General features: G+C 50.8%; 1 protein-coding gene across 1 annotated transcript in view; it reads left to right on the forward strand.

Annotated features, from left to right (window-relative positions):
- dctn4 (dynactin 4) overlaps window positions 1–17,338 on the forward strand; it is a gene marked incomplete at its 3' end in the record, with an annotated part of 43,626 nt that extends 26,288 nt beyond the window's left edge. The window contains exons 8-11 of the mRNA XM_070870785.1: window positions 3,660–3,769; window positions 8,041–8,114; window positions 16,678–16,732; window positions 17,231–17,338. Coding sequence (XP_070726886.1) covers window positions 3,660–3,769; window positions 8,041–8,114; window positions 16,678–16,732; window positions 17,231–17,338 — 347 coding nt within the window. The remainder of the gene's footprint in view (window positions 1–3,659; window positions 3,770–8,040; window positions 8,115–16,677; window positions 16,733–17,230) is intronic.
- Between the last annotated feature and the right edge of the window lie 687 nt (window positions 17,339–18,025).

Raw genomic sequence — 18,025 nt, forward strand, 5'->3', positions numbered from 1 at the left:
ACTGGCAGGAGTCAGTGCCTTGCGGAGAGAAATAACTCGTCATTATATATATATTTTATATATATATTAGTGTCCCAGGCCAGCCCAGAGTCCTATCCATTGCTTTGATCTGCAGTCGCTTGTTTTATCGGGGTATGCAGCAGCCAGTGTGTGCACAGTAAAAGGTCCCACAATCGTCAGTGAGGCGAATGACCTTAAACGTTTCCTCCCTCCACCACTGGCGCACCGCGGCTGCAGTGTGCACGTAAGTAATAGGAGCAGGAGTCGGCCATTTGGCCCCTCGAGCCTGCTCTGCCATTCAATAAGATCATGGCTGATCTGATCTTGGCCTCAACTCCTCTTTCCTGCCCGCTCCCCATAACCCTTGACCATCCACAAGATGCACTGCAGCAACTCGCCAAGGCTTCTTCGGCAGCACCTCCCAAACACCTCGAAGGACAAGGGCAGCAGACGCATGTGAATACTACCGTCTCCACGTTCTCCTCCAAGTCACACACCATCATAACTTGGAAATATATTGCCGTTCCTTCATAAGAACATAAGAAATAGGAGCAGGAGTAGGCCAAAGGGCTCCTCAAGCCTGCTCCACCATTCAGTAAGATCATGGTTGATCCGATCATGGACTCAGGTCCACTTCCCTGCCTGCTCTCCATAACCCCTTATTCACTTATCGTTTAAATTTATTCAATGACCCAGCTTCCACATCTCTCTGAGGCAGCGAATTCCACAGATCCACAACCCTCTGAGAAGAAATTTCTCCTCCTCTCTGTTTTAAATGGGCGGCCCCTTATTCTAAAACTATGCCCCCTGGTTCTAGTCTCCCCTATTAGTGGAAACATCCTCAATGCATCCACCTTGTCAAGCCCCCTCATAATCTTATAAGATCACCTCTCATTCTTCTGAATTCCAATGAGTAGAGGCCCAACCTACTCAACCTTTCCTCATAAGTCAACCCCCTCATCTCCGGAATCAACCTAGTGAACCTTCTCTGAACTGCCTCCAAAGCAAGTGTATCCTTTCTTAAATATGGAAACCAAAACTGCACGCAGTACTCCAGGTGTATTCATTGTGGTTGGGTCAAAATCCTGGAACTCCCTCCCTAACGGCACTGTGGGAGCACCTTCACTACACGGACTGCAGAGGCTCAAGAAGGCGGCTCACCACCACCTTCTCGAGGACGATTAGGGATGGGCAATAAATGCTGGCCTTGCCAGTGACGCCCACATCCCAGGGATGAATAATTTTTTTTTTTAAGTTGGGAGTTTTTTTCAGTGCTGTTGGATGAGAGAGAACCATGGTCTTCAATTAATCCCATGGGGTCTTTAACCGGGAGAGCAGCAGAGCAAGCAGACAGGGGAACCTCTGTTGTCCTAAGGCCAGGAGCTGACAATACAGCGCACTCACACAGTACTGCACTGCAGTGCCAGCCTGGATTACGTGCTCAAGTCCTGAAGAGGGGCTTGAAGCCACAACCTTCTGACTCCGGCCAAAGTGCTTCACTCAGCCCCGGCTGACACTTGAGAGCTATATTTGAGAACATGGTTTGCTTGTTACATGTGGTGTAGCAGCGAGCTGAAATACTGTCCAGCAGGCTGCAGTGTGGGGGAATGTTGGTGTGGGTGGATCTATCGTCAATTGGGATTTTTTTTCTGATTGAGCTTATCCCACGTTAGCACTGCAGGCATGCAGGCAGGTGTTGGTGACGCTTTACCGTGCAAGGGCAACTTGTCTGGGCCTTTTTGCATCCTGCCTTTCTTCACCCCACCCCCCACCACCGCGGAGGGGCGGTTCCGCGGGTACCACGTGGCTTTTCGCAACCTCCGCCAAGCAGCTTCTCTCCTGCGTGAGCCTGGATTGGACAATGAGTGAAGCATCACCTGTCTGTGGTCCTGCTCTTAGCTCACTGCAGAGCAAGGTTAGAAACATAGAAAATAGGTGCAGGAGTAGGCCGTTCGAGCCTGCACCACCATTCAATACGATCATAGCTGATGATGCAACTTCAGTACCCCATTCCTGCTTTCTCTCCATACCCCAGTACCCCATTCCTGCTTTCTCTCCATACCCCTTGATCCCTTTAGCTGTAAGGGCCATAATCTAACTTCCTTTTGAATATATCTAACGAACTGGCCTCAACAACTTTCTGTGGTAGAGAATTCCACAGGTTCACAATTCTCTGGGTGAAGAAGTTTCTCCTCATCTCGGTCCTTAATGGCTTACCCGTTATCCTTAGACTGTGACCCCTGGTTCTGGACTTCCCCAACATCGGGAACATTCTTCCTGCATCTAACCTGTCCAGTCCCGTCAGATTTTATATGTTTCTATGAGATCCCCTCTCATTCTTCTAAATTCCAGTGAATATAAGGCTAGTTGATTCAGTCTTTCTTCATATGTCAGTCCTGCCATCCCGGGAATCAGTCTGGTGAACCTTCGCTGCACTCCCTCAATAGCAAGCATGTCCTTCCTCAGATTCGGAGACCAAAACTGTGCGTAATATTCCAGGTGAGGCCTCACCAAGGTCCTGAACAACTGTAATAAGGTTCTCTTTTCCCCCCCCCCCCCCCCCCACCCCCCGTCAGTCCTGCGCAGCCCCGGCACCAGCTTTTCCAGTGTTGAGTTTTGCGCATGCGTGAAACGCAGTGGGAAACGCGGCCGCTTAAAGGGGCCAGGCATTCCCGGAACAAGAAAATTGGGAGCAACATTGCCGCATCCGGATCCTCGTCCAGTGTGGAAACACTGCGGAGCCTCGTCCTGCCCTCGCCCAGCACACACCCACTTGCACTTTTCCCCAACGTAAGAAATAGGAGCAGGAGTCGGCCATTCGGCCCCTCGAGCCTGCTCCGCGATTCAATAAGATCATGGCTGATCTGATCATGGACTCAGCTCCACTTCCCCGCCCGCTCCCCATAACCCTTGACTCCCTTATTGCTCAAAAATCTGTCTATCTCCGCCTTAAATATATTCAATGACCCAGCCTCCACAGCTCTCTGGGGCAGAGAATTCCAAAGATTTACAACCCTCTGAGAGAAGAAATTCCTCCTCATATCAGTTTTAAATGGGCGACCCCTTATTCTGAAACTATGTCCCCTAGTTCTAGATTCCCCCCACGAGGGGAAACATCCTCTCTGCATCTACCCTGTCCAGCCCCCTCAGAATCTTACACGCTTCAGTAAGATCACCTCTCATTCTTCTAAACACCAATGAGTACAGGCCCAACCTTTCCTCATAAGACAACCAAGGGTAATGATCGAGAGCAGAGCACTGCTTGATTTCTCCAGCACCCAAATCCAGCCTCGCTGAGCCCAGATCCTGCATCCTTACCGCCGTCCCAACCGAGATCACCCAGTTCTGCACAACCCGGCACTCAAACCTGCCGATTCCTAGGCTGTGTGGCTCAGTACCCTTTACCAGCTGGGCTGACGGGGCAGTATCGTGGATGTTCTGTGAATTCTGTGTGATAAATTGGAGGGTTAAAATGACCAAAGGAGAGCTTGGTCTTCAGCTTGATCTCAGACAGGATGGACGGGCTCAGACCCAGTGTCGACTGAGGAACAAGTGAATGAAGGGGGTTGATGTGTTTCCCACCCCCTTTCTCTTCCCCCCCCCCCCCCCCCCCCCCCCGTCCTGTGGAATAACCTGTTTCTTTGTTTTGATCCCTGCAGTGACCACCCTTCACCAGCGACTGTTGCAGCCTGACTTTCAGCCAATCGGTGCTTCCCAATTATTCCCAAAGCACAAGCACCTCCTGATAAAGCGCTCTCTGCGTTGCCGGGTAGGTCTGAGGCGGGGTTTATCTGTTGAGGGGCGGGGGGAGTGGCGGGTTGGCGGATTTAAGCATTTAGAAGAACAAAACATCAGAAATAGGAGCAGGAGTCGGCCATTCGGCCTCTCGAGCCTGCTCCGCCATTCAATGAGATCATTCTCTGGTTGGCAACCAGTAATCAATGGGGTGCTGCAGAGATCAGTGCTGGGACCCCAACTATTTACAATCTATATTAACGACTTGGAAGAAGGGACCGAGTGTAACGTAGCCAAGTTTGCTGATGATACAAAGATGGGAGGAAAAGGAATGTGTGAGGAGGACATAAAAAAGCTGCAAAAGGACATAGACAGACTAAGTGAGTGGGCAAAAATTTGGCAAATGGAGTATAATGTTGGAAAGTGTGAGGTCATGCACTTTGGCAGAAAAAAAATCAAAGACCAAGTTATTATTTAAATGGAGAAAGATTGCAAAGTGCTGCAGTACAGCGGGACCTGGGGGTACTTGTGCATGAAACACAAAAGTGTGTAGGTACAGCAAGTGATCAGGAAGGCCAGTGAAATCTTGGCCTTTATTGCAAAGGGGATGGAGTATGAAAGCAGGAAAGTCTTGCTACAGCTATATAAGATATTGGTGAGGCCACACCTGGAATACTGCGTTCAGTTTTGGTTTCCATATTTACGAAAGGATATACTTGCTTTGGAGGCAGTTCAGAGAAGGTTCACTCGGTTGATTCCAGGGATGAGGAGGTTGACTTATGAGGAAAGGTTGAGTAGGTTGGGCCTCAACTCATTGGAATTCAGAAGAATGAGAGGTGATCTTATAAGATTATGAGGGGGCTTGACAAGGTGGATGCAGAGAGGATGTTTCCACTGGTGGGGGAGCCTAGAACTAGAGGGCATGATCTTAGAATAAAGGGCTGCCCATTTAGAACTGAGATGAGGAGGAATTTCTTCTCTGAGGGTTGTGAATCCGTGGAATTCGCTGCCTCAGAGAGCTGTGGAAGCTGGGACAGTAAATAAATTTTAAGACAGAAATAGACAGTTTCTTAAACAATAAGGGCATAAGGGGAAGTGGACCTGAGTCCATAATCAGATCAGCCATGATTGTATTGAATGGCGGAGCAGGCTCGAGGGGCCGTATGGCCTACATCTGTTCCCATTTCTTATGTTCTTGTATATCATGGCTGATCTTCTACCTCAACTCCACTTTCCTGCACTATCCCCATAATCCCTTAATTCCCTTAATATCCAAACATCTTATCGATCTCAGTCTTGAATATACTCAATGACTGAGCCTCCACAGCCCTCTGGGACAGAGAATTCCAAAGATTCACCACCCTCTGAGTGAAGAAATTTCTCCTCATCTCAGTCCTAAATAGCCGACCCCTTATCCTGAGACTGTGACCCCTGGTTCTCGACTCCCCAACTTCTGTTGGGATCAATCACTCAAGACAGATTTTTAACTCTGAAATGAAAACAGAGAATTGTGGAAATACTCAGCAGGTCATGAAGTGTCTGTGGAGCGAGGAACTGAGTTAACGTTTCCGGCCAAAGACCCTTCGTGGGAACTGGAAGGTGTTGGAGATGAACAGCGTTTATGCCAGTATAGAACCAGGGAAAGGAACGTCGGGCAGGAGAAGATCTTGGAGCAAGGAGGGTGGTCGGAGGCTGGTGTGGAACATTCGGGTCAACATGGACCAGTTGGGCCCAACGGTCTGTTTCTGTGCTGTCAACACTATGTAAAGGAGAAGATCTGAAACAGGGTGGAGAGAAGGAGTGATTAAATGTCAAAAGGGAAGATTATGGGAGGCAAAAAGAGTGATGGGACAACTAAAGGAACAGACGATGGGTGCAGAGGAGGTGTAAATGCTCCTGGAGAGAAGACCAGAACCTCTTCACAGTGGGCATTCCTGAAGGGGATTGACAGGGTAGATGCTGAGAGGTTGTTTCCCCCGGGCTGGGGAGTCTAGAACCAGGGGTCACAGTCTCAGGATAAGGAGTCGGCCATTTAAGACTGAGATGAGGAGAAATTTCTTCACTCGGAGGCTGGTGGATCTTTGGAATTCTCTGTCCCAGAGGGCTGTGGGTGCTGAGTCTCTGAATATATTCAAGGCTGAGATAGATAGAGTTTTGGACTCTCGGGGAATCAAGGGATATTGAGATCGGGCGGGAAAGTGGAGTTGAGGTCGATGATCAGCCGTGATCTTATTGAATGGTGGAGCAGGCTCGAGGGGCCGTATGGCCTACTCCTATTTCTTATGTTCCTGGAAGAAAGTGGTAGTGAATCATAGAAATTTACGGCACAAATGAAGGCCATTTCGGCCCATCGTGTCCACGCCGGCTGAAAAAGAGCTACCCAGCCTAATCCCACTTTCCAGCTCTGGGTCCGTAGCCCTGTAGGTTACGGCACTTCAAGTAACATCCAAGTACTTTTTAAATGCGGTGAGGCTTTGTGCCTCTACCACCCTTTCAGGCCGTGAGTTCCAGACCCCCACCACCCTCTGGGTGAAGAAATTTCCCCTCAAATCCCCTCTAAACTTCCTACCAATTACTTTACATCTATGCCCCCTAGTTATTGACCACTGCTGGGGGAAATAGGTCCTTGCTATCCACTCTATACAGGCCTCTCATAATTTTATGCATCTCAATTAAATCTCCCCTCAGCCTCCTCTGTTTCAAAGAAAACAACCCCACCCTATCCAACCTTTCCTCACAGCTAAAATTCTCCAGTCCTGGCAATATCACAGCCTTAACGATAAAAAAAAAACAATTCTCGGAAGGCATCTGTATTTATTAACGACTTGGATGATGGCATAGAAAGTCATATATCCAAATTTGCAGATGATGCAAAGACAGGCGGCATTGTAGGCAGTGCAGATAAAGGCATACAATTGCACAGGGATATCGGCAGATTAAGTGAACGAGCAAACCTGTGGCAAACGGATTTCAATGTAGGCAAATGTGAGGTCATCCACTTTGGGCCTAAAAAGGGTAGAACAGGGCACTTTCTAAATGGTGAAAGGCTAAAATCAATGGGGGGGGGGGGGGTCAAAGAGACTAGGGGGTCCAGGTATGTAGATCATTAAATGTCAGAGACAGGTACAGAAAATAATCAAAAAGGATAATGGAATGCTGGCCTTTATATCTCGAGTACAAGGGGATAGAAGTTATGCTGCAGCTGTACAGAGCCCTGGTTAGACCACACCTGGAGCACTGTGAGCAGTTCTGGGCTCCACACCTGGGGAAGGGTATATTGGGCTTGGAGAGAGTGCAGCGTAAGTTTACCAGAATGTAACTGGACTCCCAAGGGTTAGAGTACAAGGAGAGATTACACAAATTAGGGTTGTATTCTGTAGAATTTAGACAGTTAATGGGTGATCTGATTGAAGGTTTCAGGATATTGAGGGGAACAGAGAGGTAGATAGAGAAACTGTTTCCTCTGGTTGGGGAGTCTCGGACATGGGGGCACTATCTAAATATTAGAGCCAGGCCTTCCAGGAGTGAAATTAGGAAACACGTCTACGCACAAGGTGGTAGGGTTAGGGAACTCTCTTCCGCAAACTGCAATTGATGCTACATCAATTGTTAATTTTAAATCGGAGATTGATAGATTTTTGTTAAGGGATATGGGGCAAAGATGGGTATATAGAGTTAGGTCACAGATCAGCCATGATCTCATTGAATGGCAGAACGGGCTCGAGGGGCTGAACGGCCACCTCCTGTTCCTATGAAAAACAGATCAGATAGAAAAAGGGGAGGGATTAGAAGGAGTGACCAAAAACGTAGGTTTTGAGGTGGTTTTTTTTAAAGGAAGTGGTGAGACGGTGGTAATCCCAGAGAACAGGGCACAGGCTGCCCATGGCTTTGTGATCAATGGTGGAGCGAAGAGAGGTGAGGGTTCATGAGAGACCAGAGTCAGAAGGACATGGAGTTCTGGGGCGGGGAGGTTCGAGGAAGAACTGGATAGATATTTGCTGGCAATCATTCAGATCCCACCATGACCGTTTGAGAACTTGAATTCAGCTGATAACCAACTTTTTATTTCCGGATTTATTTATTTTTTTAATCAGTAATCGTGAGCATAAAACTGTCGGATTGTCGTAAATTAAAACCAAACCAATTGTGGTTTAAAATGAACCCAATCATTTGTAATCCTGTGCGCTGCATATCCAGTCAGAGCTACAAAATGTAATTTTGAAAAGGGGAGGACTGTTGGTCTTGGAGATCTTGCTTGCAAAACATCTGTTTGATTTGTAATTATACCCCCCACCCCCACTACAGAAATGTGAACATAACCTGAGCAAGCCGGAGTTTAACCCGACCTCCATCAAGTTCAAGATCCAGCTGGTCGCTGTGTGAGTATGGCTCTTCCATTCATTGCCGTGGTTCATTGGAGGGAAACTGAAGCTTGGCCTTCGAGATTGGAATTCAAAGCTCAGGGCTGCACTTGTTGTCGAAGTTACACGAAGATCACAACGCGGAAACAGTCTGTCCTGTTTATCCGCCACATGAGCAGTATTCCCAATCCCATGTACCCGACCTGTTCCAACATGTCTCCGCCCCCCCCCCCCCCGTGTCCCCCTCCTTTCCTTCCCCCCCCCCCGAGTCCCCCTCCTTTCCTTCCCGTCCCCCTCCTTTCCTCCCCCCCCCCCCCCCCCCGAGTCCCCCTCCTTTCCTTCCCCCCCCCCCCCCCCGAGTCCCCCTCCTTTCCTCCCCCCCCCCCCCCCGAGTCCCCCTCCTTTCCTTCCCCCCCCACCCCCACCCCCGTGTCCCCCCCTCCTTCCCGCGCCCCTTGTCTCCCCCTCCTTGTCGACCCCCCCCTTGTCTCCCTGCCCCCCCCCTTGTCTCCCTGCCTCTTCCTTCCCTCCGTGTCCCCCTCCTTCCTCGTGTCTCCCCCTCCTTGTCGTCCCCCCCCCCCCTCCTTGTCTCCCTGCCTCTTCCTTCCCCCCCCTTCATTTCCCCCTTTCCTCCAGCCACCTATCTAACTTACTGTTAAATGTTGCCCTGGTCTCTGCTTCAATCGCTGGTGCATTCCACAGCCTCCCAACTCTCTGTCGAAAGTTTCTCCTGCTTTCTCTCCTAAATGTCTCTCATTTAATCTTACATTGATGACCTGTTATTCTAGACCACCCCCCTCAATCACTGGAAACGATCTGTTTTTATCCAATGTTATGTTTAATAATTAAACACTTCTCGAGTCTAGTGGCCATTTAACGTTCCAGAAAACTTTTATACAAAGGCAAATACCCATATTTATTTAGTGACTTATCCCAGACATCCTCACATACAACTACCTACTTGTGAAATGCAACCACCACTTTGAGCAAAACATTGTACACACAGCAGTGAGAGGGATGATGGGTTAATGGTTTTCGTTGGGTGGTGTTTAACGTTTTTGCAATGTTCTGAACAATCGCCAGTTCAGTTCTGGGGTAGGGAGAGCAAGCGTGGATTGAGAGAATTTAGCCAACTGAGTGGAGTTTACTACTAAAGAAAAGCTGTGTTAACGCTTCAATTTGGAATCCTCACGGATGTTGTGCGTTAGAGAGCAATGTCCAAGGAATTGTCAATACACAGTGAGTCACCTCTCGTTGCACAATTTAACTTTATTTGGCTATCCCATCGCCACCCCTCACAAACATTTAAAAACAAATGTCATCTTTTTGTTCCGGGCCGGGTTAAATATCTCGCTGCATCAGCTTAATAAATATCACGGCGATGTGCGTCTGTTTTTACAACAGGCTTGGCCGCTGAAAGGAGAACTCTGCAGGCACTGGATTTTAGGAAGAGAGTTCTCGAGGGTGGGATAAAGTCGCTAATAGTGTTGTCAGCAATGGCAGAGCAGGAAACGATGAAGTGGGGAGAGGGGGGGACAGAGTGACAATTGTGGAGTGGGGGTGTGGCAGAGCAGGACGATGGTCGGGGGGGGGAGGGAAACAAATGGTGGCTGGGGAGGCAGGAGCCAGGTGATTGGATGGAAAGGAAGAAAGACTTGCATTTCTATAGCGCCTCTGACGACCTCCGGATGACGCAAAGCGCTTTACAGCCAATGAAGTACTTTTGGAGTGTAGCCACTGTTGTAATGTAGGAAACGCGGCAGCCAATTTGTGCACAGTAAGCTCCCATATAAGGCAATAATAACCAGATAATCTGTTTGTGATGTTGATTGAGGGATAAATATTGTCCAGGACTCCGGGAAGAACTCCCCTGCTCTTCTTCAGAATAGTGTGACGGAATCTTTTATGTCCGGCTGAGACGCAGACCGGGGCCGCGGTTTAACGTCTCATCCGAAATACGGCCCCTCCGACAGTGCGGCGCTCCCTCAGCACCGCCCCTCCGACAGTGCGGCGCTCCCTCGGCGCCGCCCCTCCGACAGTGCGGCGCTCCCTCGGCACCGCCCCTCCGACAGTGCGGCACTCCCTCGGCACCGCCCCTCCGACAGTGCGGCACTCCCTCAGCACCGCCCCTCCGACAGTGCGGCGCTCCCTCAGCACCGCCCCTCCGACAGTGCGGCGCTCCCTCAGCACCGCCCCTCCGACAGTGCGGCACTCCCTCAGCACCGCCCCTCCGACAGTGCGGCGCTCCCTCAGCACTACACTGGAGTGTCAACTTATTTTTATGCTCAAGTCTCTGGAGTGGGACTTGAACCCACAACCTTCTGACTCCGAGGCGAGGGTGCTGCCCACTGAGCCATGGCTGACGGTACTGAGTGGGGGTGAGGGGGGTGGAGAGGGGTTGCGGGTGAGAGGTCGGTGATTGCGTGACTCCCATCGCATAAAAAGTGTCGGTGTACTTGTTCGTACGAGAGACCGCCAGGCCCGTGTCTGAACCGAGCCCCTGGGATCTGCTTCAGCACAGATCAGCGAGGCCGAGTGTTTAAACCGATGGCGTCTTAAAGAATACATCTGAAAGTTTCTGCAGATGGCAATTGTTTCTTAAACGTCCTTTTTTAAAAAAAAAAACAATTGACGAGACTCGCTCATAATCCTGTCGGGTTTGATTAAGAACTAATTTGGTGTACTATAAAGTGCGAGTCAGCAGGAAACCCGTTGGTCTCCTTTTCACATTTTCTTCCTGTTATTTGCACAGCCCGGGGCCATCTGGATAGTGTAAATGAAGTGTGGGATCTCATCACTTGGGTGTGCTTTCGCACCTATTTTTTTATTTTTGTTTGAGAACGAACATTTCTACACCATAGCAGCAGCTCCGTGACGGGGGCGGGGGGGGGGGGCTGTGATATCCCACTTGTGCGGTTACAATTTCTCCAAGACCTTTAAGGCACTTTATGTAAAGTGCCCCGGAGATTGGCGGGAGGGTTGGCGGGGACCAACTGAGCACTTGGTAAAGCTCCGGTTCGGCGCTGCGCCCAGAGTTGGGCTCTTTGGCGCGTGAGACTTCAGTCACACGAGCCTGCCTGCTTTAGGGCATCCCGCTCCACTCCAAACGGGAGGTCGGGATCCAACTCGCCGATTGTACGGTTAGTTTTGCGTCGCTCGCTGTTGTAACTGCATTGCAAGTTCACAAGAAATTGGCGACGTCAGCTATTCGTCTCGATTCTGTTCAGTTCTCCCACCCCTCCCGCCCCCGCCGAGGCTTCGAGTGCTTTCCCCCCCCCCCCCCCCCCACACTTGTGCGGAGCTTGAATCCACTCGAAAGCCAAATGTTGCAGTCTTCAATAAAGCCCTGGGCGTATTGACCTGTAGTCCGTCTGGGCGCTGTGTGTTAGTGTTGAACATCTGTCTGCCTGCGGCTTTTATTACCATGAGTGCTCACAGTCACACGCCAACCTTCTCAGCACAGCGCCTCCAGACAACACAGAGATGTAGCCGGCTTTTGGATTTCAGTACCTTCGGTTGTCGCTCGTGCCGCCTTCCCTTGCAGTCCCGCTGCACGGGTAAATGCTGTATCGTAGCAGCAGTGGTGCACTGCTATTCCTGAAGAGCGAAGAGTGACGTCAGCAAGGTCCAAGTCGGTGATTGGAGCGTGGGCAGATGCAGCAGGAGCGGCGACCGACCGTGTGGAGGGATATGATCGGGGCGCAGGGGAGGCGTGAGTTCAGGGGCAGCACGGGCCCAGCCCACACTGCGATATGTGCGCGCACTAGGTCCGTGCAGCAGAGCTGGTCTCCCGTTAGTCTTGGTTAACCCTTGCCACTGGACCAAGACCTCGCTCTGTCAAGCCCCGTGTGGTGGCTGGTGTGCAACGGCCACCACACGTTAAAAAAATCCACACACAGGCATCTCCCACCCTTCAACATGTAGTTCGGGATCTTCATTCGAAACGCCTGTGAACACATCCTTTTTTTTTCGGCATGGAAGCAAGTCATCCTCGTATCGAGGGACTGCCTATGATGATGCTATTCCTGCGAAGGGGATAACTCCAGTTCAAGCATCTTTGCAGCACCAGGAGGCTTCAACCCAGTGTTCCAGTTGGTGTACAATGCTGTCATTTCTTAATGTTGCATCCTCTAACTCTTGAGTACCCAACATTAACCCTTGAGTACAAGACACTGGCTAGACCACTGTTGGAGTACCGTGTGCAGTATTGGGCACCCCATTATAGAAAATAGGTGCAAGAGCAGGTCATTCGGCCCTTCGAACCTGCACCTCCATTCAATATGATCATGGCTGATCATTCACCTCAGTACCCCATCCCTGCTTTCTCTCCATACCTCCTGATCCCTTTAGCCGTAAGAGCCACATCTAACTCCCTTTTGAATATATCTGACGAACTGGCCCCAACAACTTTCAGTGGTAGAGAATTCCACAGGTTCACAATTCTCTGGGTGGAAAGGTTTCTCCTTATCTCGGTCCTGTATGGCTTATCCCTTATCCTTAGTGACAAGTGCGAGGAGCTCATGGACGACTTTGTCTCTAAGATTGAGACCATCCGATCAGCTGCCTCTGCCACTTCCCTTCCTTCCCCATGCCCACCGGCCCAAACTTCCTCCAAAGTTCACTCTGAGGTTGGTGAATCTTTGGAATTCTCTACCCCAGAGAGCTGTGGATGCTCAGTCGTTGAGTATATTCAAGACTGAGGTTGATGACATTTGGGAATTAAGGGAGATGGGGCTAGTGCAGGAATGTGGAGTTGATGAAGAAGATCAGCCATGATCTTGTTGAATGGTGGAGCGGGCTCGAAGGTCCAAATGGTCGACTCCAGCTATTATTTCTTATCTCCCCTTCCCCAGCCCTGAACTCTCATCTTTCTCCAGTTTCTCTCCGATCTCCCCCCTTGACTTCTCCACGCTCATCTCCATGACAACCACCTCCTGCTGCCTTGACCATATTCCCACCAAACTGCTAACCACCCAACTTCCTTTTCTGGCTCCCATGTTAGCTGACGTTAACGGTTCTCTCTCCTTAGTAGGATACCCGGTAGGGTAAGAACATAAGAAATAAGAGCAGGGATGGGAAAGTATATTCTTCCTTGGGTACGGAGACCAAAACTGTACACAGTATTCCAGGTGTGATCTCACCAAAGCCCTAGACAACTGTAGTAAGACTTCCTTACTCTTGTATTCCAAACCACTTGCAATAAAGGGCAACATGCATTTATCTTCCACATTGCTTGCTGTACCTACATGCTAACATCGAAAATAGGTGCAGGAGCAGGCCATTCGGCCCTTTGAGCCTGCACCACCGTTCAATATGATCATGGCTGATCATGCAACTTCAGTACCCCTTTCCTGCTTTCTCTCCATACCCCTTGATAAGGGCCACAGGTTCACAATTCTCTGAGTGAAGAAGTTTCTCCTCATCTCAGTCCTAAATGGCTTACCCCTTATCCTTAGACTGTGACCCCTGGTTCTGGACTTCCCCAACATTGGGAACATTCTACCTGCATGGTAACCTGCTAACTGTGTTTCCTGTGCGAGGACGTCTAAATCTCTCTGAACAACAACATTTAATGGTTTCTCACCATTTAAAAAAAAAAACAATCTGTTTTTCTATTTTTCCTACCAACGTGAATAACTTCACATTTCCCGACATTATATTCCCTCTTCCCCCTTATTGCCCACTCACTTATCTTGGAGCAGTCAGCATGATTTGGGACATTGGTATGAGTGCAGTGATGGTAGAGATCCCAGTCAAGGGGGTCACCCTGTAAGTGATATAAATATGGATTGACATAGAATCATGCGGAAGGGAAGGAGGCCATCGGGCCTGTGCCGGCTCGTTGAAAGAGCTGTCCCGTTAGGCCCGCTCCGGAACAATAGCCCTGCAGATTGTTCCTTTACAAGTATTTATCCACTTCCCTTTGAAAGTTGCTGTTGAATCTGCTTCCACCGCCCTTTCCGGCAGCACATTCCAGTTGCCGAGCATGTAATCGTAAAGGAGAGGCCAAGGAGCATTTCCTTGCATGAATGTCTCCTTTTTGTTGGCCTCGGTGCCTTTTAATATAAATCGGGTTTTTTTCATGTTGCTGAAGGTAAATGTTTTTAAATCCATCAGCAGCCAGTCTCTGGCTGGCTTCGCAGGGTTGGGAAATGTTTGTTACTGGCTCAGGCTTGCTTGGGACATGCTGGAACCACGCTGACGGACGGCCGCCGAGTCTCTCACTTGGAAAACCGCCGTTCTGGAGCCTTCAGCACGTTGGGCTGGATCGCTTCAGACTCCTTCCCCTGCAGCAGTCATCGGCATGTGGCACTGGGGACCTGCCCTTACATTACAAAAAATATCCATACATTTTTCGTAAAGTAAATGTAGTTTGAATCGCTTTGACTTCAGGCACCAGCACCTCAGTGAGGAAGCGAATTACATGGGGACACTGCTTGTTTCCTGCTCCCCTTTATTATCCCTCCCTGGCGTACAATATCACTCCCAACCTTCCCTGTACGTAGTCGTTTTAATATCCAGCTGGAAGTTTTTGCACTGAGCTGTGCGTCCCAGTGTAAGATAATGCTGCATTAATTATCTGTGCAGGGTTCCTGCGATGCATCCCTCCCTCCCTCCCTCCCCTCCCTCCTTCTCTCCCCCTCCCTCCCTCCCTCTCTCCCCCCTCCCTCTCTCCCCCCTCCCTCTCTCCCCCCTCCCTCTCTCCCCTCCCTCCCTCCCTCCCTCCCTCCCTCCCTCCCTCCCTCCCTCCCCCAGATTCCCAGCGTGTTGAGTGCAGCAGAGAGTGGTATGTCCTGTTTGCTCGGAGCGTGTTTCCCCCGGGGGGGGGGGGGGGGCACCTTTGACCTTTCTTTGGCTGTGCAAACTGCGGAGGCGCACTGTGCAGCAACTGCTCGTCCTCACGCTCTCCGAGGCTGCCAGAAACATCCCAACCGCAGGGGAGGGAGAAAGAAAACGCCGTGCTTGCTGGCCCGGGGAACAGTGTTCGGTTACCGTGGCTAGCCCTTTAAGGGAGGAGGTGAAATTCTCAGAATCATAGAAATTTGCAGCACGGAAGGAGGCCGTTTCGGCCCGTCGTGTCCGCACCGGCCGACCAAGGAGCTATCCAGCCTAATCACACTTTCCAACTCTCGGTCCGTAGCCCTGTAGATTATGGCACTTCAAAAAGGAGCTGGTGACTGGGATAATACAGCAGGAAAGAGACAATTGGCGTAGGATTGTCTAAAATTAAAATAAAACTCGTGGATTAAGTCAGCATCCGAGAGAGAAATGTGAGGCCCACTGTTGCTGTTAGGTCCCAGCGGCTGTGTAAGGGCTGCTGCTGTTAGGTCCCAGCGGCTGTGTAAGGGCCACTGCTGTTGGGTCCCAGCGGCTGTGTAAGGGCCGCTGCTGTTAGGTCCCAGCGGCTGTGTAAGGGCCACTGCTGTTGGGTCCCAGCGGCTGTGTAAGGGCTGCTGCTGTTAGGTCCCAGCGGCTGTGTAAGGGCCGCCGCTGTTAGGTCCCAGCGGCTGTGTAAGGGCCGCTGCTGTTAGGTCCCAGCGGCTGTGTAAGGGCCGCTGCTGTTGGGTCCCAGCGGCTGTGTAAGGGCCGCCGCTGTTAGGTCCCAGCGGCTGTGTAAGGGCTGCTGCTGCTGTCGGGTCCCAGCGGCTGTGTAAGGGCCGCCGCTGTTAGGTCCCAGCGGCTGTGTAAGGGCTGCTGCTGCTGTTGGGTCCCAGCGGCTCTGTAAGGGCTGCTGCTGTTAGGTCCCAGCGGCTGTGTAAGGGCCGCCGCTGTTAGGTCCCAGCGGCTGTGTAAGGGCCGCTGCTGTTAGGTCCCAGCGGCTGTGTAAAGGCCACTGCTGTTGGGTCCCAGCGGCTGTGTAAGGGCCGCTGCTGTTAGGTCCCAGCGGCTGTGTAAGGGCCGCTGCTGTTGGGTCCCAGCGGCTGTGTAAGGGCCGCTGCTGCTGTCGGGTCCTAGCGGCTGTGTAAGGGCGCTAGTTTCCTCTGCTGGTGTATGATGGGATTAAAAACTCGAATTGCTGTTCAGGTGCCGGATTTTGAACAGCGTTGAGTGTTTCAATCAGCACAATGCATCTTTCGGATGAGACGCTAAACGTCTGCCCTCTCGGGTGGACATAAAAGATTCTATGGCACTATTTCGAAGAAAAGCAGGGGAGTTATCCCCGGTGTCCTGGTCAATATTTATATCTCATTCAACGTAACAAAAATCAGATTATCTGGTCGTTATCACATTGCTGTGTGTGGGAGCTTGCTGTGTGCAAATTGGCTGCCGCGTTTCCCACATTACATCAGTGACTACACTCTAAAAGGTACTTCATTGGCTGTAAAAGCTTTGGGGCGTCCGGTGGTCATGAAAGGGCGATAGAAATGTAACAGTCTGTCTTGTGTGTATATATATTTTAGAGAAAGTGGGGAGATCATCGACTGGGTCTTGCATCTGTGTTTCTAAATTCTCCTGTCGGGACCTAAGTGACGTTTCCTACACCTTCGTGAGCAACCTGACTGTTAATGAGCAAAGCTCGGGAGCTGTTAAACTGTTGCCTGTTCCCCATTGATCCTGTCGGGGTGTTTTCTTTTTGCAGTAACTATATTCCAGAGGTCCGAATTATGTCCATTCCCAACCTCCGCTTCATGAAGGCAAGTATGGTCTGATTTTTGTCTGTCTTAACCTGTGCATTGAATTCCCACATTGCGTGTGTAGTCACGAAGGGGAATCTCGTGCGGTCCATTCCCTATAATTCGGCAACTTTTCGCCCTTAAAAATGATTCAATAATTTGAATTAGAAGTTTGTCAGTGGGAAAGTTTGTCGATGGGAAAGTTTGTCGATGGGAAAGTTTGTCGATGGGAAAGTTTGTCGATGGGAAAGTTTGTCGATGGGAAAGTTTGTCGATGGGAATGTATTTATATCGGCCCCTTGCTTTAATCAGCTGCTGTTCACTTTTGGTGCTGCAACCCTACACCAGCTCCATCCTGACTCTCAGCGAGCTTCTGCCTTGTCCTGGTCCGAGAGGGGTTGGGGGAGGGGTCGGGCGATGGGCGATTGGGGGGGGGGCGGGGCAGGGGGAGAGAGAGGTGGGTGATCAGAGAGCGGGGGCATGGTTCGACGTGTTCTAATGCCGCTGCTCTGATTGCAGGAGAGCCAAGTGCTGTTGACACTCACCAACCCCGTGGAGAACCTCACCCATGTGACCCTGTTGCCCTGCGAGGAGACAGACCCTGATGACGTGCACAGCACAGCGAAGGTAACTCAGCCCAAAGCATGGCCGTTATCGCTAAAGCTCTCTCTCTTGGCTGCATTTCTGCTCTCTCTCTCTCTCTCTCCTCGGACTGATGCTCTCTCGCTGACGGGGGAACTGGAATAACCTGCCCCACCCCCCACCCCTTGCATAATATCTGGATCCAGACCGAACCAATTCCTCTTCCAGCCAAAGCTTGAGGCCTCTCATCCCGGCTCCTATCGACAGTTCCAGGTCACTGCCTCAACCCTCAGCAACTTTCACTCATATCAACACCACAGACCCAAGTCTTCACTCGCACAATGTCTCTCACTCCCAGCACCCCACCTCCTCCCAGCTCAGCACTCTCCCTCTCTTCAAATTTCTCCGTAGCCCCTCCCATCCTCAGATTCGCCTGCTTTAAGACCCTGCACACCATCTTGGCTCCTCACTCACCGAGATTCCTCTCACCTCCCTGCTATTCTAAAACTGGGATCCCCTCCCCCTCCTCGCCAACACTGCAATCCCCTCCCCCCACCGCGGCTGTCTGCCTCTCGCTCTCTCTCTCTGCCTCTCGCTCTCTCTCTCTGCCTCTCGCTCTCTCTCTCTGCCTCTCGCTCTCTCTCTCTGCCTCTCGCTCTCTCTCTCTGCCTCTCGCTCTCTCTCTCTGCCTCTCGCTCTCTCTCTCTGCCTCTCGCTCTCTCTCTCTGCCTC

This window comes from Pristiophorus japonicus, unplaced genomic scaffold (genome assembly GCF_044704955.1).
Source record: "Pristiophorus japonicus isolate sPriJap1 unplaced genomic scaffold, sPriJap1.hap1 HAP1_SCAFFOLD_1722, whole genome shotgun sequence".
In the NCBI taxonomy this organism is placed as follows: Eukaryota; Metazoa; Chordata; class Chondrichthyes; family Pristiophoridae; genus Pristiophorus; species Pristiophorus japonicus.